The sequence below is a fragment of the Nerophis lumbriciformis genome, linkage group LG30, assembly GCF_033978685.3.
Source record: "Nerophis lumbriciformis linkage group LG30, RoL_Nlum_v2.1, whole genome shotgun sequence".
NCBI lineage: Eukaryota > Metazoa > Chordata > Actinopteri > Syngnathiformes > Syngnathidae > Nerophis > Nerophis lumbriciformis.
In genome coordinates this window covers 15,195,843-15,222,758 of record NC_084577.2, presented here as the reverse complement: position 1 = coordinate 15,222,758, position 26,916 = coordinate 15,195,843, and the positions used below count along the sequence as shown (strand labels likewise).

The following is a 26,916-nucleotide window of genomic DNA, read 5'->3' as shown; positions in this document are numbered from 1 at the left end:
TGGTTCTGCTTTTTGTTTGCAAGCTCTTGGCCACGCGGTGTCTGCTACATGGATATAAATTCATATTTCTGACTTTGGATTCATTTTCACCTGTGACATCAGCAGCACCGACAGTCACAGCAATACAACGATTCAGAATGACTCCATTGCATTCAGAATAGCATCTCACTAAATATTTGTGTAAAATCTCAGCGGCTTGACTTTTACAACAACATCAAAAACATATGAAAATAATATTATATCAGAAGAGTAGTAAATCTTTGAATACACAGACTGTAATATTGCTCTGTTTATTGCGGGGTGTATTGGATATGCTACATTCAAACTGCTTGATGGGTAGTTGTTTAGAGGGGATGGGCGATTTTGGTGTGTTTATGTTGTTGTGCGTTAACGATATCGCTATATTTCTATATGGTAATACAATATATAAGTTATTGGACAGAGGAGGGCTTTAGAGGCCTACTGAAATGCGATTTTCTTATTTAAACGGGGATAGCAGGTCCATTCTATGTGTCATACTTGATCATTTCGCGATATTGCCATATTTTTGCTGAAAGGATTTAGTAGAGAACATCGACGATAAAGTTCGCAACTTTTGGTCGCTGATAAAAAAGCCTTGCCTGTACCGGAAGTAGCAGACGAGTAGCGTGACGTCACATGTTGTGGAGCTCCTCACATCCGCACATTGTTTACAATCATGGCCACCAGCAGCGAGAGCGATTCGGACCGAGAAAGTGACGATTTCCCTATTAATTTGAGCGAGGATGAAAGATTTGTGGATGAGGAAAGTGAGAGTGAAGGACTAGAGGGCAGTGGGAGAGATTCAGATAGGGAAGATGCTGTGAGAGGCGGGTGGCACCTGATATTCAGCTGGGAATGACTAAAACAGTAAATAAACACTAGACATATATATACTCTATTAGCCACAATACAACCAGGCTTATATTTAATATGCCACAAATTAATACTGCATAACAAACACCTCCCCCTTCCCGTCCATATAACCCGCCAATACAACTCAAACACCTGCACAACACACTCAATCCCACAGCCCAAAGTACTGTTCACCTCCCCAAAGTTCATACAGCACATATATTTCTCCAAAGTCCCCAAAGGCAAGCGAACAAATGTTTGGAAGCCGCAGCTGCATTCGTACTCACGGTACCGCGTCTGCGCATTCAACTCAAAGTCCTCCTGGTAAGAGTCTCTGTTGTCCCAGTTCTCCACAGGCCAATGGTAAAGCTTGACTGTTATCTTCCGGGAATGTAAACAAGAAACACTGGCTGTGTTTGTGTTGCTGCAGTCGGCCGCAATACACCGCTTCCCACCTACAGCTTTCTTCTTTGCTGTCTCCATTGTTCATTGAACAAATTGCAAAAGATTCTTCAACACAGATGTTCAGAATACCGTGGAATTTTGCGATGAAAACCGACGACTTAATAGCTGGCCACCATGCTGCCCCAAAATGTCCTCCACAATCCGTGACGTCACGCGCTGACGTCATCATACCGAGACGTTTTCAGCAGGATATTTCGCTCGAAATTTAAAATTGCACTTTAGTAAGCTAACCCGGCCGTATTGGCATGTGTTGCAATGTTAAGATTTCATCATTGATATATAAACTATCAGACTGTGTGGTCGGTAGTACTGGATTTCAGTAGGCCTTTAAGGGCGAAAGGTAGCGTCATTAGTAGCCTTTGTTTTTGTTTGCTTATTTTACACAGTGACTTTATTTTGCTCAAACAATCGTATGTAATTAAAGGGAACATGTGCATTATTTTTTTTGATAGTCTACACCAGGGGTGTCAAACTCATTTTAGATCAGGGACCACACGGAGAAAAATCTACTCCCAAGTGCGCCGGACTGGTAAAATTACAGCACGATAACGTAAAAATAAAGACAACTTCTGATTATTTTCTTTGTTTAATAATAGAACAAGCACATTTTGAAATTGTACAAATCATAATGTTGTTTTTTTTTACACTTACATGTTGCGGTTAATAGTATTCTATCTTTTTTTGTCGTTATTTATATTTTCTGACTAAATTATGTGATAATGTTCATCAGTCAAGTCATTGGTGTTAATTTTCAATCGATCAAGATAAAAAAATTATATCAAAATCAAATTACAATAGGTTATTTATGTAGTTTGATCATTTTTCTCAACTGATATACATCATGTGGTTTATTTTGTACATATATAGCATCATCTACAAATATACAAATAATTGCTATTGCGACATCCTGTGGACACATTTAGAACAGCTGTTTCTTTCATTCAAAAATTTCAGGTTAATATTAATACTTAGCAAACTCATCCCACGGGCTGGTAAAACGTACCTCAACTTTAGAGTGCTTTGAGATAAGAGCCGTCTTTCAGCAATTGGTATGCTTTAAGTTGTAAGCAAACATTTGAGTAAAAAGCATCCCCGTCATTAGTTAGCGTAGCAAATGTCACAGTGAAAACCGTAAGATCCGCCCAAAACATCTGGTCTTGACCCCTAGCATTATCTTATAGCTAGATATCAAAATAACTTTGTTTTCCAACCATGGACCATGAATTCAAGAAATAAACCATCAAATACATCGGAAGAGCATGTAGCCAACTTGCCGATTCGAGCGAATCTGCACCATACTGAAGCAGAAGTAGTCGATAACGCCAGCCAAGCACTTTACGATATATATAAATGGCACACATGTATCAATGGACTGATGGAGAAGCTGCTGATGGTGTGTTTGACAAAGAAACAATTGGAGGGGGATACTGTAGAAGTCCACTCTCCAAGGTAAATACTGTACATTATTGTTATATTACTTGATAAAACCAATATATTTGTTATATTTTTTAGTATTACATTTTATTGTTTAGTTTTACATACAATATTTCTTATCTAATAGCTTTTTCTTTTTAAAAGGCGTGTTACATGTTAGAGCTCAGTCACAGAACCAAAAGCTTGTAAGTTGGGTTATTACTGTATTGGTAACAAATAAGTTCATTGATCTTTTTTTTCTTTTTTTATTGAGGGATTTTTCAGTAAGTTTGCTAAAAATGTTCAATTGTTTAGTTTTTCAGTTTTCCAGGGCCGATAAAAAAAAAAAATTAAAAAAAAGAGCTGTAGGCTACAAATAACCCTCCTACCCACACGTTGCTTGGATTTAATTGCTGGGTTGCAATCAATCAATCAATCAATTTTTATTCATATAGCCCTAAATCACAAGTGTCTCAAAGGGCTGCACAAGCCACAACGACATCCGAGGTACAGAGCCCACATAAGGGCAAGGAAAAACTCAAAACCCCAATGGGACGTCAAATGACTTAGAGGCACTTCCAGGTTAAAGGCGATGGTCCCGAGTCCCATTAGACTACTGTTTATTTGTGCAGATTTGGCCGTATTTTGAAAGGTTTTGAGGCAAATATATAAGCGATCATTAAAAAATATTTAAAATGGAATGGAGTGGGTTTATACACTTTTAGGAAAAAACATTTTTGAAAGATTTAAATCATTCATCATCACCAATAAGTTACTGTCCGCTACGACCTCACTTCATTTGACACTCACACGAAAAGATTGGAGGCACATCATGTCTTTACATCTGAAGGGCTCCACAAATTAAGCATTAATCCGTGAAAGACAAAGTTCGATTAATTCATGCATCTAACGTATTTGATTGACATAACGAGTGCTCTGCTGCTGTGATTGTGACGCCAATGAGAAAAAGGATGAGTTTGTTTGCAGTTTAATTCCTGCTACAAATATTAGTCCCATCTACAGTTAATGTCAGTTGTTTTTATGGTGTGAAGTTCATACTGTATTTTGTGTCATTATTTAGCTATAGATGTTACTCACCAATGTTTGCTAGCGAAATCATATATGCTGTTGAGCCTACAAGAGATTCATTCATCTAGTTTATTAATACTATTAAGGATATTTTCTTGATGCTAACAAATATCACCAAAGACGCTATAATGTGGTCATCCGTGTTGAATAAAGCACTTGGCTTTCCTGCACAACAACAACAACAACTAAGCTTTTAATTTTTCTAATAATGAAAATCGACAATAAAAATACGGTGGATTGAACCAACAATCACAATATTTATTACTAAGACTTAATATGACGCTAGTTTATTTGCACAACCAGGTATTCATAGTAATATTTAGGCATAGAAACCACAAAAGAACAAAAACTAATCCGATCTCTTGTCCTGACTTTACATTTAGTTCTGCTCTCAAACACTACTAATATAGTAGAGAATAAACTTGATTGCATCACAGAAAGTTTCTCAGACAAATCAAATGTTCAAACAAATATTTTAAAAATTGATCGACGCAGACACAAGAATGGTCTATTTGTATTTCACAAGGTGATGGAAGTGATATTTTTAAAGAGACATTTCCCTCGACACACTTACGTTTTTTTTCCCAGACTTTACTACCTTTATGAACCACTATCACATCAGGACTCTATGAAAGCTCTTTTCTGTCTCTCAGTTTGAACGATTGGAACACCCGAGAACAGAACAGCAACACGGCATTTTCTGATCAAACTCTACACTCACTCTCACTTGTTGTAATGCTTCACTCAAGCTGGTTGACCATCGTGTAAATTAAGCCGCAAAGAAGAAAAACAGATGTGTCGTCATAGGCAACCCAGCAATAACCAAATTTACAGCCAAATTTAATGGTTTCTGTCTTGGACCATGCCCTTCATAAGACTTTGTGGATGCTAATTGACTAGTGTGAAAATATGAATATGCAAACACAGTCATAACCTCCTTGCTCTTTATGATTAGTGGAGAAGGCTAGAAATGCATGTGAACCTGTAAAGTAACAGAAAATATTTTGCAGTACCGTGTATTATATATTTTCCAACATTGCTTGTTCTACAAAGTATTTGATCTGAAAACATCGGTCTTTGTTTTTGTAGGTTCTTTGTATGCAAGACAGCCACAATATTTTGATCATTTGCACCATTTAATGGTATCCAATATAAAGTGCATCCAGAAAGTATTCATAGGTTTCTGAACTTAGATTTTTAGGAGTGATACTGGATGACGGTCTGACATGGAAATCTCATGTTGCACATGTACGGAAAAAGATGTCTAAGAGTATTTTTATATTAAATAAGGTAAAATATGTGTTAGATTATAGGGCAATGCGTATGTTGTAATGTGCACTTATATTGCCATATATCAGCTAGGGATGTCCCGATCCGATATTTGGATCGGATCGGCCGCCGATATTTGCAAAAAAATGCGTATCGGCAAGGCATGGGAAAATGCCGATCCAGATCCAGTTAAAAAAAAAACTCCGGTCCGTGTTTTCCAACGCACCGATTTAAATAATACATTCCACTTTTCTGCTGCTCCCTAATTTCCGTTCCGCATTTTCCAGCACACCTTTAACACATCTACAGGTCTGTGAATTCTCACACAGTTGCTTTTAGCTGCTGGCATTACACGACAGGCTCTTCTCACTCTTTCCTGTGTCTCCCTCTCACAGACAGCAAGCGCACCTTCTTACACACGTCACATACTGTCACGTCATACGTCACATACGTATACGTCCTCTCTCAGCAGAGAGGTAGCAGCATGGCTAACGTTAGCTGTGATGCTAGCGCAGTCATGCGAGCAACCTTCCCTCTAAGGTGCGCGCCTGTGCAATTTCGCACTGCTCAAGCGTCCTCTGCGCACGGCAAATCTATACCACGCACAAAATCAAATAAAAAAATAAGCGCATAACAATTTTCGACACACGGACACGACAGAGAAAACAGTTTTCGTCATCATTGTTCAAATATTGTAACGTCTGTCGAGACGCTTATCTCCGTTCGGTGCCACACGCCCACACCATCAAAATGCCGAGGCAAACATTTCCAGATCAACACCGTATGAAAAAAAATGGTGATTTTTTTTAGTTGTGATTTCCTTCTCTGCATGAAAGTTTAAAAGTAGCATATATTAATGCAGTATGAAGAAGAATGTTTTAATGTAGACACATAGAATCATCATACTGCTGTGATTATATGCATCAAGTGTTCATTCAAGGCTAAGGCAAAATATCCACATATATATGGTGTATCGCAATATGGACTTAAAATATCGCAATATTAAAAAAAGGCCATATCGCCCAGCCCTAGTTCATTGATGCCATTTCTGTTTGTCATGTATAATTTTGTCTATTTCGTGTTTATCCTTGAATAAACAGGTCAGTTTCTTGTTACCAACCATTGTGTATTATTCAAACTCCCCAAATCCAGCTGGCTAGTTGTTATCAAGAGTACTAAAACCCTTTTCAACATGATTCTGACAACTAAGTAGGCTAAATAACTTTAAACTTTAATACATGCTCGGATAGGCCAGTATCGGTCAGTATCGGTATCGGATCGGAAGTGCAAAAACAATATCGGTATCGGATCGGAAGTGCAAAAACCTGGATCGGGACATCCCTAATATCAGCTACTGTGTGGAAGTGTGGGGGAACACATAAGAGTAACATAAAGGCATTGTATCAACTACAGAAAAGAGCTATAAGGATTATTCATAAAGTAGATTACTTAGAACACACTAACATATTATTTATAAATTCGGGTTTATTGAAATTACAGGAGCTTGTAAAGTTGCAGACATTATGTGTCATGTTTAAGGCTAAAAGTAAAACATTACCAGCAAATTTACAAAAAATGTTTGTCATCACTTCTGAGAATGAAGAGCATAGAAGAAAAGCTCATTTCCAACATCGGTATTCAAGGACAACTTTAAAACAAATGTGTATATCAGTGGTGGGGGTTAAACTATGGAATTCTCTTTACAATGAGATAAAAGATTGTAAAAATATATTCCAATTGAAAAATATATATAAAGACAGAACAATAAGATCATATGGACAGCCATAAGTGTTTACATTTTGCTTTACCGGTATATTTATTATTTTACTTTTTTTTTGCCTGGTTTTGTATTTGTTTTGTATCATCCCCTGAGGTGTATATTACTTTTTTTTTTTTTTTTTAGGTTTGTACTTCATGAAGTTTTGCAGTTGTTGTGTTTTTTTGTGTGTTTTTTTGTTTGTTTTCATTATATTTGGATGTAATTGTTGGTTTATATGATATCCATTAAGTAAGACTATGTATTATGTTGAAGGGGGCAGGAAAATTTTAGATTTTTCTTCTCAGGCATTGGTGTGTAAATGTATAATTGAATAATTGAGGTATAATTGTCTATCGATCAAAGATGCACATCAATGAAGGAGATCAATAAAAATGAAATGAAATGAAATAGCGCTTCACATTTTCCACATTATGTTATGTTACAGCCTTATTCCAAAATGGAATAAATACATTTTTGTCCTCAACATTTGACACACATCCATCCATCCATCCATTTTCTACCGCTTATTCCCTTTGGGGTCGCGGGGGGCGCTGGAGCCTATCTCAGCTACAATCGGGCGGAAGGCGGGGTACACCCTGGACAAGTCGCCACCTCATCGCACTATTTTACACACAATACCCCATAATGCCAATGTGAATGTATTTATTTTAATTTTTGCAAGTTTATTAAAAACATGTGCATAAGTATTCGCTGCCTTTGCTCAATATTTTGTTGATGCACCTGTGGCAGCAGTTACAGTCTTTTTTGAATACGGTACCACAAGCTTGGCACACCGATACTTGGGCAATTTCGCCCATTCCTCTTTGCAGCACCTCTCAAGTTCCATCAGGTTGGATAAGAAGTGTTGGTTTTCATCCAGAATGTCTCTGTACATTGCTGCAGTGTCGCGGGCCAATAAAAATTAGGCTGTGGGCCTCAAATGGCCCCCGGGCCGCACTTTAGACACAATCTCAGTAGGCAAAAAAACCTGGGGAACGGCCTTTTTTACGACAAAGATGAGCTGTATCAAGACTGAACTTGACGTGGAAATAATCGGTGTCTTATGCTAACTTCATGCTCATGTATGCGCACATTCCTACAGGCTGTGGACACTCTGTTATAATACCTCAATTAAAAGCTGCAGTTTAGATTGGAATACAAATTATGTAATAAATGTCCACGTTTAATCGCTGCTTTTGGAGGTTTTTTAGGGCATTTTTCAAAGCATTTAGGGTTAAAAAAAAAAAGAAAGCTTAAAAGTGTGCGTTGTGTGTAAGTGTTCAGATCAGTTTCAGTTTATTTCGAACATGCATACGATACAATATAATGCATCACACATTTCCAGTTGTTTCATTACAGCACGACAGAAAAGGAGTAGGAAGTAGCAGAGCTTATTTAATTCTACCCCTTTTCATACCATAGCAATTGTATCCGATTTCCTTGTTCTCTGTAACAGAACAGGGAACAAATAAATAATAAATAAATAATATACCATAGTAAGCAAACAAATATTAAATACATAAATAATCTTTGTCTCAATAAAAAATAAAAAAAGGGTTCAAGATGTTCATCATAATTCTTGTTCTGTGTATTTTGTGAACACTTGTAGTTTGAACAGTCTCTTAAACTGAATCATATTGGTGCTTTGTTGGATTTCTTTGGTTAATCCATTCCATAATTATTTTTTTTAGAATTTGTTGAAAGGACTAATTGGTACAGGAGAGCACGGTGGAAGAGGGGTTAGTGCGTCTGCCTCACAATACGAAGGTCCTGAGTAGTCTTGGGTTCAATCCCGGGCTCGGGATCTTTCTGTGTGGAGTTTGCATGTTCTCCCCGTGACTGCGTGGGTTCCCTCCGGGTACTTCGGCTTCCTCCCACCTCCAAAGACATGCACCTGGGGATAAGTTGATTGGCAACACTAAATTGGCCCTAGTGTGTGAATGTGAGTGTGAATGTTGTCTGTCTATCTGTGTTGGCCCTGCGATGAGGTGGCGACTTGTCCAGGGTGTACACCGCCTTCCGCCCGATTGTAGCTGAGATAGACTCCAGCGCCCCCCGCGACCCCAAAGGGAATAAGCGGTAGAAAATGGATGGATGGATAGTTGGTACAATCCCCGGGGACTCTGCATGGCAGGGGCGCCCTCCTCCCTGAGCCAGGCTTGCACCTGACCGCGTAATTCCACATACAGATATGCTAAAGGTTTTAAGAGTTCTACGAGCATACAAATGTTTTAAATTCGATTTTCCTCTAAGGTTATATGTCTCCTCTTTTGTTGAGAAGAATTGTTGTACAGTGTAGGCAAGTTGGAGAATTGTGGTGCCTTGACAAATATAACCTGCAAAGCATCTCTTATATAGTAACACTTAAGATTGTTTTTTTGTTTTTGTTTTTTTAAACCCACTGCATTCACACGCAGGCTTTTGCATTCTGTGATTCACTCAGTCTCACACACTCTTTTTTTTTTTTTTTTCAAATGAGTGACTGCTCAACATGCTTGCTGGCCACCTCCAATATTGACATTTTATCCTTTTCTATAACTGAACGCCCACATGCTACAGCAGCTGCATTGTGTGCACCACTCATAACTGGTCAAACAAAAAAACAAAACAAAAAAAGATCCTGGTTATGAGTTGAGGGTGCAATGCTGCTGCAAACATACATGGACACTGCATCATCATCATCATCATCATCACCACCACTGGACCTCTATGGTCATTTATAATTTCCTCACAACTCCTTACTACAACTTCATATATAACAAGACTAATGTGCATTATTATATTCCAAGCATGCATGCCAATATTAACAAGTGTGCTGCTTATACCATAGTATTAAAAACACTACTAATATTATATAAAATAAAGTGTTTTGTAATCAGCCTTTAAAAACTCCCCCCATGGCTCCAATGCATGCACGGCCAAAAACACGCCATAAATCAATTTGTATGACTTAGATGCAATTTTAAAGGCTATATATTTATATACAAATATTTACATACAGTATTGAAATATTTGTTTTACCTGCTCGTTGGCTGCCAGCTCCTTCTCCAGTTGTCGGTGCTTGTTGTGCCACACCAGATAGTGCACAGGATAGCGACTCTTCTCCGGAGTTTTCTTAGCAGAAATCATCGTCGTTCATAGTTTGCTCTCCTCCTCCGTCTTCAGTGTGGATGCTAAGGACACTTTTGTTGGAGACGCTGGCTATGCAATCAGGCGTGCGTCGTCCCTTGGGCGCCGACGTCCGTGCACGACAGCGTGGGCTCGCCCTGCTTTGGGGGGAAATAGCAGAACCTGATGATGCTGCTTTTCTTTTGCTGGCTAAATTTGGGTGCACGTTGGTTTCTTCGCCGCCTCTTTTTTTTTTTTTTTTTCCTCCCCCTGCCGCCGACTCTAGTGAAGCATCTATCCTCCTCTTCCTCCTCCCATCCGCCTGCTGACTGATGCGCTGACAAGCTGCAAGCAAATGTGTTCACACTGAGCCAATCCGCTCCGAGTCGATGCTGCGATTAAACGCATGTCTGAAATTAGCTGCGTAATTGATGAGCAAACACCCAGATTCCAACTCTTAAGCTGGCTAAATTCAGGTGTACAACTAATTCATGAGAGAAATGTTGGGAAATTAAGTGTGAATGCTGTAAAACTACCTGGAATGGGCAGTAATGCAGTTTCCCCCCCTAGTGTTCAACACATGGCCAGTGTTGTCACTGCTTTTTAATTGAAATGTTTCAAGATCAATTGAATGATTTTGCCTTTAACTTGTTGAACAGATCTAGGGGCGTAGCATCAATGCTGCATGGGCCCCCCATTAGACTCTAACCCCTTGAGGGTCTCCCAAATGTGATGAATTATATGTCCCGGGGACAGGGGCGCCGCTAGGGATTTTGGGCCCCATGAAAAGAATCTTTACAGGGCCCCCAACACAGTGTCATTATTTTTTCTGTATTATAATTTCATCATCATTAGGGGCCTCTCTGGGCTTCCTCCATCATGGGCCCCTAGAACCCGTCTCCTTTACCCCCCCTTTTCGGCGCCCCTGCCCGGGGACCTGAAAGGGTTTCATCCATTAAAGTATTAAATGTAAGTCATCTATCTATCTATATCAGTAGTTCTTAACCTGGGTTCGATCGAACCCTCGGGGTTCGGTGAGTCGGGCTCAGGGGTTCGGCGGAGGTCAAAACACACCCGACTCATCGTGTAAATAAAAACTTCTCCCTATCAGCGTATTACGGATACGGCAACAGCAGAAGTCAGACTGATTTGCAGGTGTGTAATTTGTTGTGAGTCTATGCACTGTGTTGGTTTTGTTGTTTGAACAAGGTGATGTTCATGCACGGTTCATTTTGTGCACCAGTAAAAAAACATGGTAAGACTTTAGTGTGGGGAACATATTCACCATTAATTAGTTGCTTATTAACATGCAAATTAGTAACATATTGGCTCTTAAGGTAGAGTGGCCGTGCCAGCAATCGGAGGGTTGCTGGTTACTGGGGTTCAATCCCCACCTTCTACCATCCTAGTCACGTCCGTTGTGTCCTTGGGCAAGACACTTCACCCCTTGCTCCTGATGGCTGCTGGTTAGCGCCTTGCATGGCAGCTCCCGCCATCAGTGTGTGAATGTGTGTGTGAATGGGTGAATGTGGAAATACTGTCAAAGCGCTTTGAGTACCTTGAAGGTAGAAAAGCGCTATACAAGTATAACCCATTTATCATTTATTTAACTAGTCATTATTAAGTACTTAACATTAACATTAAACATACGTTTCTTATTGCAATCAAAGAACAATTTCGGCATTAAATAACATAGTGAAGATACTCAACAACTTCTCTTTTACTAGTAAGTAAGCACATGGGTTACAAAGGCTCCTAATTTGGCTGCTGAAGTATGCAGTTAAATATTGTGGTAGGAAATGGATGGATGGATGGATTATTCATCAACTTGGTCATTTACTGTTAATGTCTAATTACTTTATGTTTTAACATGTTATTCTCAATTTGCTGTTGTTTGAATCTTTACATTAGTTTTGGTGTGATATTACAAATGTATGTAAGGATCCAATACCAAGTAGTTACAGGGTCAAACATTGGTCATAATTAAAGTTCTCTTGTGCTCATGGACATATTTCCTTAGGTTACAAGCAATAATGTCAAAATTAAAAGAAAAAATACATTTATAAAGTGCTTTTTTATTTCCAGCCTTTTGCGGGCCACATAAAGGATGTGGTGGGCCACATAAAGGATGTGGTGAGCCACATAAAATTATGTGGTGGGCCACATAAAATGATGTGGTGGGCCACATACAAGAACATGGTGGGCCACGTAAATGATTTGGCTGGCCACATAAATAAGGTGGCGGACCACATAAAATAATGTGGTGTGTTACTATAAAATGATCACTGGTCTGTACAACATGCCCACTTACCCCACTACTTCGACGCCGCTGAAAAGTTGTACCTCAACTTATGAGCATGTTGCGTTTCACTATAGAGCTCGTAACTCAAAAACATTTGTATTTCAAATCGGCACAGCCCATTAAAATTAATTGAAATAAATGTAATCCTTGTTTGCCCCCTCCAAAACAACACATTTGTAGTATGTAGCATGCCTTTTAAAAATAAATACAAACTTGCATGTAATACAAACAACCACAGTAGTTTTATAAAAGAAATCTAATAATATTGTTCAGCATTTACCTTGGGGAGCAGACTTTTGTACTGTATGCATACTTGCCAACCTTGAGACCTCCGATTTCGGGAGGTGGGAGGGTGGGGGTGGGGGCGTGGTTGGGGGCGTGGTTAAGAGGGGAGGAGTATATTGACAGCTAGAATTCACCAAGTCAAGCATTCCATACACACACATATATATATATATATATATATATATATATATATATATATATATATATATATATATATATATATATACCGGTATATATATATATATATATATATATATATATATATATATATATATATATATATATATATATATATATATATATATATATATATATATATATATACATATATCCATCCATCCATCCATTTTCTACCGCTTATTCCCTTTGGGGTCGCGGGGGGCGCTGGAGCCTATCTCAGCTACAATTGGGCGAAAGGCGGAGTACACCCTGGACAAGTCGCCACCTCATCGCAGGGCATATATATATATACATATATATATATATATATATATATATATATATATATATATATATATATATATATATATATATATATATATATATATATACATATACATATATATATATATATGTATATGTATATATGTATATATATATATATACATATATATATATATATATATATATATATATATATATATATATATATATATATATATACACATCCTGAAAATATGCAAACAAAACTGTGTTTAGATAATTGATACTTCAAACTTGCATAAATAAATATTAAGGAATATAACATAACTTGGCTTCTGAGAGCTTCAAAATGTAATGAATAAAATGCTAAAGTTGTTGATAAACAAGGAATTATTTTAATAATTAGATATGGTCATTTTGAATTAATTATTATGATCATTTAAAATTAATTATTTCCAACATGTTTATTTAAATGTATAATTCTATGGCTGGATGTAATAAGGAGTCAGAAAAAATACAAATAAAAATACAATTAATTTTGATGTTTTTAGCAAAATATAGTAAAACTTTTTTTTTTTTTTTTTTAATTAACAAATATATTTATTTGTAGGTAAGATAAACATAATAATACAATTTATCTCTAGTCTGGATGATTTAGTTCTTGTCACCCTGTGGTCCTCCCGTTATGAAAAAAGGCTGTCCTCATTCAGGTCTGCATGGAGCTGGAGGGGGCGTGGCCTCCAGCTCCGGCTGAAAACCGGGGAATTTCAGGAGAATATTTGTCCCGGGAGGTTTTCGGGAGAGGCGCTGAATTTCGGGAGTCTCCCGGAAAATTCGGGAGGATTGGCAAGTATGACTGTATGTGTCTCCTGTGGGCTGCTTTTCCGTCATGTAACAGTAAGAACTAGGGAAATGCTGTTTATGTTGCACACAGACATATTTGAGTGATGGACCAGAGAGGTCAGCGTTGACAAGCGATATGTTTGTCTTAGTACCAAAGCTAATGATTGATCGTCCAGTTTGTTGAGTCAGGACTCGACAGAACAAACGGAAACACAGCGTCTGCAGCTTCTCAATATTTAGATGGATAAATGTTCGTCGTTTGGGCGTATTGGCTAACCTGACTCTCGTCAGATCCTTGTAGTTCGCTGAACTCCACACAAGGATCTGGGATCGAGGGCAATGCAAACTCCTTCAAGATAGCAAAAAATAATGAACCAGTCATGATCGCTGGGCGGGATTTCATATATGTGACGTAGCGCCGAAGCGACTGTTTGATTCAAACAATAATGGCGGCACGCAGCGAGGAGTCGTGTGCTGACATTGATTCTTCTATTGCAACTGTTTTGTTGAATATATCGCTGCGTTGTTTCAGTAAAAGTTCTCTAACTTTTCGCTCTGTCGTTATTCAATAGGTCGGCTGTTCTGTTTTGAATTTCCAAGCGTCGCTCTCATCAGCGTCACGCATTGATTTCGATGTGAGTGGTTGAAGTAGCACGTTATTCAAGATGACGGACAAGCGGTATATCCAATCACATACAATGATTTTTTTTACAAGGCCCTATTGAGAAGTCCCAGATCTTTGTGTGGAGCTCAGCGAACTACAAGGATCTGGCGAGAGTCAGATTACGTATTGGCTGCTTGCCGCCGAGGCTGGCTGACTGACAGACAATGCGGCGGGGCAAACTCAACATGTTTTTAATGGTTTGTTTCTCTACCTTGGTCGTCCGCTTCTTCTCATTCGCAATAACTTTCTGAGTTCCGTAGGGCGGGATTGTGTCGATCTCTGAGCGGCGCTCAAACGCGCATGTCAACCGTCCAATCAAAACTGATGCTTGTGTCTTGTGTAAACCAAGCAGGAACAGCAACTTGTAACAATAAGATATTAACTCTTTATTGCTTAAACGGCACAACCCTGTGACAAATACTAGTTCACTCGGCGACTGTGTGGCTCACAACTCAAATTATGCTTGCAACCTAAAGCATTACAGAAAGCTAAGAGACAGCTCGGACCTCAAATTACTTGTATGACGAGGTACTCGTAAATTGAGGAACCATTGTAAAACGCATGACAAAGGATTTAGACCAAAAAATATCAACCCATTTTTTTGTGAACATCCATCCATCCATTTTCTACCACTTGTCCCTTTTGGGGTAGCGAGGGTGTGATGGAGCCTATCTCAGCTTTTGGGCGGACAAGTCGCCACCTCATCACAGGGCCAACACAGATAGACAACATTCACACTCACATTCACACATTAGGGCTTATTTAATGTTGCCAATCAGCCTAACCCGAGGTGTATGTCTTTGGAGGAAACCGGAGTACTCGAAAGGAACCGACGCAGTCACGGGGAGAACCTGCAAACAAAGAAAGATCCCGAGCCTAGGATCGGACTCAACACCTTCGTATTGTGAGGTACAAGCACTAACCCCTGTACCACAGTGCTGCCCTTTTTGTGAACAATTCAACAATATATAAACACGACTTTTGCAGTACCTTGGTTTTATACGTCAAACTTTTTGTACATGTATCGGTTTTCAACGAACATTTTCGCCAACATATTATCAGGGTTTCGTATTCTTGGGATACTATATGCGGCCAAACACTGCACTAGGGCTGCAACAATTAGTCGACATAATCTTAGTAATTTATGTTTCTTTTTTTTTTACAACTGAATTTACTACAATAGGTTCAAAAAAGGGGTTAAGTTGCGGACACAACGTCAAACTCAAAAGTCTACAGCAGACCATGAGCAATAATCATCATCATCATCAACTAATTGAAAAAATTATCGCTGAATAGTTGGCTATTAAAATTATCGTTAGTTGCAGCCCTACACTGCACGCAACAAACTATTCCATTTGCCTCTCATTTCTCAGAATCAAGTGCCCAGACAAAGAATCTTACACGTTATTAACTCAGTCTTTGTTTTTTTAATGAAGTACGACTGCAAAATAACCAATTGGGCAAAAAATGTCACGGTCTGTTACGACTGGACCCCCCCCCCCCCCCCCCAAAATTCAAAGACAGTGTGTAACATGCAGAAAAAAGAGTGAATCCACACAAAGAACACAAAGTACAAAAACAAAGACCACTAAAAGGAAAGGAAGCAACAGGAGATCATAATCATCTACACAGATTTCAATCAAAATCGTTAAATAATGAACAGACAACATTGTGCTAAGGAACCCTCCTGATTAGTGATTACAAAGAGTTGCACACTGCAGCCTCCTCCAGCATGAGTAAAGGGAATGCTTAAATATGACAACTAATGAAAACGAAACAAAAAGCAAACCACTTTTCATGCACAGCATGATTAAGCAAAGTTGAATGTGCCCGCATTTTGATAAAGAGGGTGAAAAACAAAGTACAAAGGTGGTGAAACAAATAAATCATACTATACCCAACATCAAAATGTTTTAGCAAAATAAAGCAGTAGGAAATGGATGGATGGAAGTCAAGAGCGCAAAAAGGACAAAAGCAAAACTATTGCATTTAGTACTTTTTGAGCAAAATAAAGTCAAAAGTGCAAAAAAGGGACAAAAGCAAAAACCATTAGCTTTCATCTTTTGGATCATTACCCACAGAGCTTTTCTGTGTCAAACAACGTATTCCTTGAGGTGAGTTTTAGTGTAGAAACAATATATTAAAAATAACAATAATAACATTATGAACAACGAAACAAATAAAACACTGATATATTAAAAAATAAACATAAAAAGGACATTTTATCACAGCATTGATACTATCATTTGCATCTACACCTGACCAGTTTCTTCATTATGCCTATTTTGGGAGGGAATGAAGCCCCCCTAACATATTATTTAGCCCTCCTGATATAATTTAGTGTTGCTTTTTTTCTATTTCTTTTACAAAAAAAAGTGACGGCGAACTAAATAAAAAGTTGCTATATTCACTGAGATACGATCAAAAATCTGTTTATTTCCTTTCACTTTAAAGTGTGAGGTAGAAAGACCCTTCTGTGTGTCGTTATCCAATCCATTCCATGTGTTAATATACTGTAGAAAACTGGTATGAACTCATTGCTGTCTGAGCAACTACACAATTCAAATTGTGCACAATAAACTTACAGTCTGGGCTCTCTTAGTCACCGAGTGATAGATGTGACGATCCATACACAACCCAGGGGCGAACTTATTTTTAGGCAAACCCAGGCTGGCGATTTTTAGAAGGTTTTAAACATCTCATACAAAATGATTGATAAAGTTTTCATTTATTTAAAAATAATTATTTGCCGGGATTTTTTCATCTTAATTCATGCGCTTAAAAATACATCAAAATGCTTAATCAGCAATGGACTATGTCACGTTACTGCGCATGTGCAGACTTGATTCAGGAAGACATAATGTTTCTTCTGCAAAAAAAAAATATATTGTGCGTCTGCTTACCTATTTATTTTGAAAAATAAAACTTGGTCAAAAATTTCAGTGTGTGTGTATATAAGTACTTTTTGAGCACATTTAACAATGCATGGTAATAGTGACGTAAAATGGAAAATAAAGAGCAAAAAGGCACGATGTAAATTTAATTACAAACCCCGTTTCCATATGACTTGGGAAATGATGTAGATGTAAATATAAACGGAATACAATGATTTGCAAATCCTTTTCAACCCATATTCAATTCAATGCACTACAAAGACAAGATATTTGATGTTCAAACTCATAAACTTTTTTTTTTTTTTTTTGCATATAATAATTAACTTAGAATTTCATGGCTGCAACACGTGCCAAAGTAGTTGGGAAAGGGCATGTTCACCACTGTGTTATATGGCCTTTCCTTTTAACAACACTCAGTAAACGTTTGGGAACTGAGGAGACACATTTTTTAAGCTTCTCAGGTGGAATTCTTTCCCATTCTTGCTTGATGTACAGCTTAAGTTGTTCAACAGTCCGGGGGTCTCCGTTGTGGTATTTTAGGCTTCATAATGCGCCACACATTTTCAATGGGAGATAGGTCTGGACTACAGGCAGGCCAGCCTAGTACCCGCACTCTTTTACTATGAAGTCACGTTGATGTAACACGTGGCTTGGTATTGTCTTGCTGAAATAAGCAGGGGCGTCCATGGTAACGTTGCTTGGATGGCAACATATGTTGCTCCAAAACCTGTATGTACCTTTCAGCATTAATGGTGCCTTCACATATGTGTAAGTTACCCATGTCTTGGGCACTAATACACCCCAATACCATCACAGATGCTGGCTTTTCAACTTTGCGCCTATAACAATCCGAATGGTTCTTTTCATCTTTGGTCCGGAGGACATGACGTCCACAGTTTCCAAAAACAATTTGAAATGTGGACTCGTCAGACCACAGAACACTTTTCCACTTTGTATCAGTCTATCTTAGATGAGCTCAGGCCCAGCGAAGCCGACGGCGTTTTTTGGTGTTGTTGATAAACGGTTTTCGACTTTATAGGAGAGTTTTAACTTGCGCTAACAGATGTAGCGACCAACTGTAGTTACTGAGTTACTGACAGTGGGTTTCTGAAGTGTTCCTGAGCCCATGTGGTGATATCCTTTACACACTGATGTCGCTTGTTGATGCAGTACAGTCTGAGGGATCGAAGGTCACAGGCTTAGCTGCTTACGTGCAGTGATTTCTCCAGATTCTCTGAACCCTTTGATGATATTACGGACCGTAGGTGGTGAAATCCCTAAATTCCTTGCAATAGCTGGTTGAGAAAGGTTTTTCTTAAACTGTTCAACAATTTGCTCACGCATTTGTTGACAAAGTCGTGACCCGCGCCCCATCCTTGTTTGTGAATGACTGAGCATTTCATGGAATCTACTTTTATACCCAATCATGGCACCAACCTGTTCCCAATTTGCCTGTTGACCTGTGGGATGTTCCAGATAAGTGTTTGATGAGCATTCCTCAAGTTTATCAGTATTTATTGCCACCTTTCCCAACTTCTTTGTCACGTGTTGCTGGCATCAAATTCTAAAGTTAATGATTATTTGCAAAAAAAAAAATGTTTATCAGTTTGAACATCAAATATGTTGTCTTTGTAGCATATTCAACTGAATATGGGTTGAAAATGATTTGCAAATCATTGTATTCCATTTATATTTTACACAATTTCCCAACTCATATGGAAACAGGGTTTGTAAGTTTGATACAACTAATTATATTAACGAGTGCTGTCAAACTAGGCAAACTAGGCCTCTTTTTATTGGTATCGGCCTTTTTCTTTTTTCTTCAACTACAACTGAATCACATGAGCAGATGCAATACATACACATATTATACCAGTATTTAGTATTAAAAAATTATAATAATTAGTTAACTAGCCCGTTTGCCCTGCTTGAGAAAAAAATGCCTTTTTTTCCTCCACTGCATGCCCCGCCCCCCTGGTCGCTTGTATACGATACATCTCTTCTACCTAGCTTTCAAAACTTAATTTTTTTCCAGGAAATTCAGTTTTTGTCCTTCTTTCCCGTCGTCTTTTATTCGTTTTTGCTAGTGCAGTGGTTCTTAACCTTGTTGGAGGTACCGAACCCCCAGTGAAAAATATTTTTTATTTTTTTCAAATTCAAGGCAAAGTTATGTTTTTTACTGGTGCACAAAATGAACTGTGCATGAACATCACCTTGTTCAAAGAACAAAACCAACACAGTGCATGAACTCACAACAAATTACACACTTGCAAATCAGTCTGACTTCTTCTGTTGCCTTTGAGAGACCAGTTCAGACATGCGTGGCTTCACCTTGGCAAGTGCCACTCTCATGTCATTTTAAATGATAAATGATCAAATAAAATTATTTATTTATTTTCACAGCAAAGTCTGTTCCTTTTCTTCGTTTTCCACCCAGACATACAATACTAGTACACAGCTCATGAAAAACGATATTTGTTGTTATTGTCATTGTAAGTGGGCCAAAACACTTATATTAGAAAATAATCTCATGGAAATGACAGCTGTCATTTGATTATAATAATGAAACATTGCATTTGTTATTTAGTCAGGTTTGGGACAGGTGTGCTCACATGTGCTCCACTCAAGGAGTTTTTGCGTTTGCTCACGCTTATGGAAAATTAGAGGGAACATTGTTTGAGCGTATCCATAATACGCCAATAGGGAGAAGTTTTTATTTACACAATTAGTCGGGTGTGTCTTGACCCTGATGTTTATTGGTGTTGAATTAACCGCAACATTAATGCCACAAAAACATTACGACGCCACAAGTTCGATGTTTTCTTAAAAATAATGTTAAAAAACAACTTGTCCAGCTCTTTTACTGACGTATACTATTCATGTTTAAATAACTTTTACTGCAAATGAATATCAAATATTGACTACTAATAATTGGTATTTGTATCCGCTCTGAAAAAAACATATCAGTCGATCTCTATGTCGATTCAATTTAATTTTTTGATTAATCGCAATTAATCACCAAAAAATACTAATTTTGAATTCACTTTTAAAAAAATCTATATTTTGACACAAATGCAATTTTAAATGTTTTACTTGAATGCATGGAATTTATTTGTTCAAAAATGACAGTTTTATCTAAAGTGCCATCTGAGTGTTTTTGAAGTGAAATTTGCCAGTAATATAAAAAACTTGTCGCAGTCTAATCACTAGGGCTGCGAATCTTTGGGTGTCCCCCGATTCGATTCAATATCGATTCTTAGGGTCACGATTCGATTATAAATCGATTTTTTTCGATTCAACGACGATATTTTTCCGATTCAAAACAATTCTCTATTCATTCAATACATAGGATTTCAGCAGGATCTACCCCAGTCTGCTGACATGCAAGCAGAGTAGTAGATTTTTATAAAAAGCTTTTATAATTGTAAAGGACAACGTTTTATCAACTGATTGCAGTAATGTAAATTTGTTTTAACTATTAAATGAACCAAAAATATGACTTATTTTATCTTTGTGAAAATATTAGACACAATGTGTTGTCAAGCTTATGAGATGTGATGCAAGTGTAAGCCACTGTGACACTATTGTTCTTTTTTTTATTTTTTTTATAAATGTCTAATGATAATGTCAATGAGGGATTTTTAATCACTGCTATGTTGAAATTGTTACTAATATTGATACTGTTATTAATAATATTAATTTTTGTTTTACTGCTTTTGGGTTGTTCTGTGTCGTGTTTGTGTCTTCTCTCAATTGCTCTGTTTATTGCTGTTCTGAGTGTTGCTGGGTCGGGTTTGGTTTTGGAATTGGATTGTATTGTTATGGTATTGCTGTGTATTGTTTTGATTAATAAAAAAAATAAAAAAATAAAAATCGATTTTTGAAAAATGAGAATCGATACTGAATCGTACAACGTGAGAATGGCGATTTGAACTCGAATTGATTTTTTCCCACACCCCTACTAATCCCTCACTTTGCATTGACCTGATCATTGACGGCAACGCAACCTGCTCCACCTTTCAGGTAACCCTTCATGGTTAAGGTAAAAATACAGTGCTGTATAAGATAAAAATAATTTTGCAGTCCAAATAATTTGCACGATTAATCTGCATTTATACACGATTAATGCAACACTTTTGTTGTGATTAATCGAATGAGTTAAAGCGTTAACTTTGACATTCAGTAATAATACTTATAGAAAGCTTTCTTTTTTACATGTACTACGGTATCATGCTGACTTTTTTGCAGGATTTGGTTTTCAACTGAGATTTTCGCCAGAAGTATGCTTTGGTTTTGGCACACAGAATCAGTTATTGTACATCCAAACATTGTGCATAATAAACTTGTCCATCTGCCAATATATCATCCCATGCAAGGTGTCTGTTACAATAGGGTGTAACGGTTCCTAGTTGAGTTGCAGGGGGAACGGTTTAAGGGAAAGACAGTACAGAAAATGAGCCAGGCCAGAGTGTGTAATGATAGTACCTGCTATGCTGGTAAAAGTACTTAAGTTTTCATACGATTCAGTCTTCATCAGACCTTTTGGAATGGATTACTGATAAGAGATGTGACGTTCGTGGACAAATCAAGTCTTTTGAATGGCTCTCTCAAGTGAACAATGGACACCGATTCACAGATGTTCATTTGTGAGCTGTTTTTAAGCCACCTGACTGGTCACTCACACCGTCTGAAAACGCACACCAAATAGCCAGAGTTGAAAGAAATGTAGCAACATTAGGATTAACTTTTCTGCTTCACTGTTTAGTTTTGGATTTGTTCAGTATCCTAGTTCCACATGTAGGTATGCAAGTTATTGTTACTGCTCCTGGCTTGCTCTCATGTGTAACATGTTAGCTTTGTCCTAATACATGATGACAATAGAGATAATAATGCATATTACAGTGAGAAATGCAGTTAATTTTCTGTAACAGAGGTGATTATTATTAACTTAGGAGAGCGACTTTGCACCGTATATGGAGATACACAATTAGTGGTTAGCTTGTTAGCTGGGGACTAAAAATAAATAAAATATTAGCAGAGGGGATCAGTGTTTGTGACCTGTAATAAAAAAAAGCATTAATCCTAAATGGCGATTAAGTACTTTAATAGAATCGGCCAATACTGATCGGTGGCAGATTGATCGGCTCATCCCTAATTCATTTGTTTAAGTTCTTATACACACTATTCTAAATGATACATTTGTAGGCTTTATTTTTCCCCTGTATTGTTAAAATGTTATAGTTCAGTTGATTTGCATGGAGGTTATTTGTAGCCTCTGTAGTTTTTATTGTGCCACTAAGTTTCTAAGGTGAGGAACATTTCAAAATAATCATTTCAACTGTCAAAGCATGGTGTTAAGGTGGGATTGCCAACCGCCCCTTGAAAAACAGAATCGTCCCGTATTTAGAAACAAAAGTACGCTGTCCGTATAGGGCTGACAAGCAACGCTCTATTTTTATTACCGTGAAAATTAACAATAATTTGTTAAATATCAATAGATTCGAGCAAGTCTGCTACCATCTAAGCCAGACCTGGGCAAATTAAGCTTTTCAATGTGGCCCGCGGACATCCTCAAATAATTTATTTAGATCTTTAAGATAGAAAGTGTAGCTGCCATTATTATGTATTATGTTTTCTAATGACTCTAAGTGTTGAACTATACAAAGTATTTCAATGGTTGGAATCTGCACTTTTGCATGATATATTAGTTACTATGGTAATTTAATGGGTTACTATGGTAATCAAATTAATTACTACGGTAATCTAATGAGTTACTATGGTCATCTAATTAGTTACTATGGTCATCTAATTAGTTACTATGGTAATCTAAGTCACAGCTGCTCAGACGAAGCACCAAGCAGTGTGGGTGGGGAGTGTTTCCACAGAGTGTTTCCAGAGCCTGAAATGTGGGTGTCAGGGACAGATGCGGAAGGAGATTTTTTACAACAAACTTCTGAAGCTTAGTGATGTATCAGATGTATCAGATTGTAAGTGGGGTTTTTTACCCTTTGCGTTCATATTTCGCTGTGTTTGTTGCATTTGTGTTGTGTTTCGTTTCATTGTAAGATATGTCAATCAAGGGGGTGTGACGTTCATATGTTGTCAATATTCAGTGTTTTATCCTTCAAATTCCATTCCGTTGTTTAAGGCGATCTGTAATAACGTTTTTAGCATTCATTCAGACATTATTGTGAGGTTTTGTATTAGTGTATATATATATACCGTGATATACCGGCCCCCAGACACATTTTTTTCTCAAAATTTGGCCCCCAAGTCAAAATAATTGCCCAGGCCTGATCTAAGCGAATGGATGCCAGTGTGACTGATCGCTCACCTGTCAAACTCATTGGCGCTCGACTTTTCTGGCATCTGTTCGTTCTGCCTTGGCTGTTGTCAGTGCCTCAGTGTGGCGGCAACTAGCTGTCTAGCTTTTAGTAATCAAACTCCAAATAAAACTTTTTACCTCACAATTTGGTAAATTCGCAGATCATTTTTCTCCAATGGGATAGCCAAACTATATGTATGAGGTACATGCTAAAAAACTGTAGTAGTATTAAGTGTCATTTAACAACTTTGCTTTCTTGTTGTTAGTAAAATATTGTCTTGTTCACAAAACACTAGATGTGTATCTAAGTTGCTGAACAGAAACATTATGTGTCCAGCTTTACGATAGTGACACTACAGGAGTCGAACAGGTAAAACAGTAACTCATCAAAGGGTCAAATAATATTTGCTTCATAAATATAAGTGTTCAAATGTGACATATGCTTCTGTTTGATTAAAAATTAACACAATATAGCATAAAGACACTAACCACACTGTTTGAGTGGAGATCTCCATCATAAATAAAGCCTGATTGTAATGTTGCCAGTCACATTAATAAATCACAACTATCTCACATCTCTTTTTGTTCTAGTAGTTCTTACAGTGATGAAAATTGGAGCCCTCCTCTATCATAAAGCTGCACACTGAATGTATACTGTTTTAAGTTAAGCAGGTCAGACTTCTGTTAAAGACATATGCATACTTTTATTATGTTAAATTGAGCAGGAAATATTTCTATCTAAGACAAAAAATATTTGATTATTCTGTTAATTTAGTTATTTTCCATCCTATAACACTTGTCCCTTTCAGGGTCACGGAGGGGGGAGTCTAACCCAGCTGCACTCAGGCGGAAGGCAGGATACACTCTGGACAAATCGCCATCTCACCGCAGGGCAAACACAGATAGACAGACAACCATTCGCAGTCACATTCACACACTAATATTTTGCACAAAAAAATTGTTATTGAACAATTTGTTTCCGATGTATTCAAAGTAATCCAAAACCTGTGCATCTAATTAAATTTTGGTTGGAGTCAAATAGTATGACACAAAATCTTTGTGTAAATTGTCATTAGGTCAGGTAATCCACAAAGGTTGAATGATGAAACTTTGAAACATCTTCAACAAACAAGAAGAGTCCTGTGGCCTCCATTCAACCTTAGTGCATACTTGCCAACCCTCCCAATTTTCCCGGGAGACTCACGAATTTCAGTGCCCCTCCCAAAAATCTCCCGGGGCAACCATACTCCCGATTTCCACCCAGACAACAATATTGGGGGCGTGCCTTAAAGGAACTGCCTTTAGCGTCCGCGTCCTCTACAACCTGTCATCACGTCCGCTTTTCCTTCATACAAACAGCGTGCCGGCCCATTCACATAATATATGCGGCTTTTACACACACATAAGTGAACAGCCATACAGGTCACACTGCGGGTGGCTGTATAAACAACTTTAACACTGTTACAAATATGCGCCACACTGTGAACCCACACCAAACAAGAATGACAAACACATTTCGGGAGAACATCCGCACCGTAACACAACATAAACACAACAGAACAAATACCCAGAACCCCTAGCAGCACTAACTCTTCCGGGACGCTACAATATACACCCCCCCACCCATCACCCCCCACCCCCCCGCCCCCATCTCCCGAATTCGGAGGTCTCAAGGTTGGCAAGTATGCCTTAGTGGATATCATAAAATGTCTTTCACACAAATAACAAGGGTTAAAAGAAATTAGTTTGACAAGCCCTGCAAGGGTTCTCTTATTTTTTTTCAAGAAGTTGGCAACCCTAGGATGAGTTCTACGACTTTAGTTACAGAATGCTTACAATGAAAACACAACCCATATACAATTATAATTATTATATCAGAAAATTTACCACAAATAGAGTATAAATTGGTGAAAATGTGAATTATGCTAGCAGTGATTGTTTCCTTGAATAAATATGAGTACCTTGTGAAAATATTAAAAATCAGTAATTACTACCCAGCAGACACAAGACATTGATACAAAGTTGATTATACATAGATGTCCTTTAAAAATGAATTTGAAACATCGTTGCAAAATAGTTGTATTTGTAAATCAAGACAACGTTGATGTACAACGTTGGATCCATGTTGTTGGTTGGGAAATTATCAAAGTTCAATGGTCAAATCCACGTCACAACCTGACATTGAATAGACGTTGACAAAAAGTATGTTGTTTTAACGTTGTATTTGTGTTGTAGAATTTTGGTTGGTAAATGACCAAAATTCAATAGTCAAATCAACATCAGAACCCATAATTGATTAAACATCGTCAAAAAGCATGTTGTTTCACCGTTATGCTTGAGTTGCTCAACGTCTCGACCTAATTCAACAAGTTCTCAACGTTGTTTTAATGTCATGTGCCTGCTAGGTAAGGAAACCACTTAATATAACTTATTTTCAGTATGCAGCCCTTTTGGGGAAAAATTGTGGACACTCGTGTACAGAACTGGACAAATCTATACTGCCCATTAAAATTGTACACAAAGACAATGACTTCTCTAGAATAGTGTTTTTCAACAACTGTGCGTGCCGCGAGATACAGTCTGGTGTGCCGTGGGAGATTATGTAGTTTCACCTATTTGGGTTAAAATTATTTTTTGCAAACCAGTAATTATAATCTGCGATGAGGTGGCGACTTGTCCAGGGTGTACCCCGCCTTCCGCCCGATTGTAGCTGAGATAGGCTCCAGCGCCCCCCGCGACCCCAAAGGGAATAAGCGGTAGAAAATGGATGGATGGATGGATAATTATAATCCGCAAATAACATGCCATTGTTGAGTGTCGGTGCTCTCTAGAGCTCGGTAGAGTAACCATGTTATTCTCTTCTATATCAGTAGGTGGCAGCTGGTAGCTAATTGCTTTGTAGATGTCGGGAACAGGTCGTGTGAGACGACGATGGTTTGTCGTGATCACAATGTGCAGGTGACAGCGGGAGGCAGCGTGCAGGTAAAAAGGTATCTAATGCTTAAACCAAAAATAAACAAAAGGTGAGTGCCCCTAAGAAAAGGCATTGAATCTTAGGGATGGCTATGCAGAACGAAACTAAAACTGAACTGGCTCCAAAGTAAACAAAAACAGAATGCTGGATGACAGCAAAGACTTACAGCGTGTGGAGCAGAGACGACGTCCACAAAGTACATCCGAACATAACATGACAATCAACAATTC

General features: G+C 38.0%; 1 protein-coding gene across 3 annotated transcripts in view; it reads right to left on the bottom strand.

Annotated features, from left to right (window-relative positions):
• Positions 1–26,916, bottom strand: part of ankrd13b (ankyrin repeat domain 13B) — a 157,119-nt gene that overhangs the window by 129,673 nt on the left and 530 nt on the right. The window contains exon 1 of one of the 3 annotated variants that reach the window (XR_009810570.1): positions 9,890–10,279. Coding sequence is in view for 1 of the 3 variants with exons in the window: in XM_061925624.1 (XP_061781608.1) it covers positions 9,890–9,997 (108 nt within the window). In the remaining 2 variants the exon portion in view is untranslated. Of the gene's footprint in view, positions 1–9,889; positions 10,280–26,916 lie in introns of those variants that run through there. The other 2 variants (XM_061925624.1, XM_061925625.1) reach the window with 2 other exon arrangements.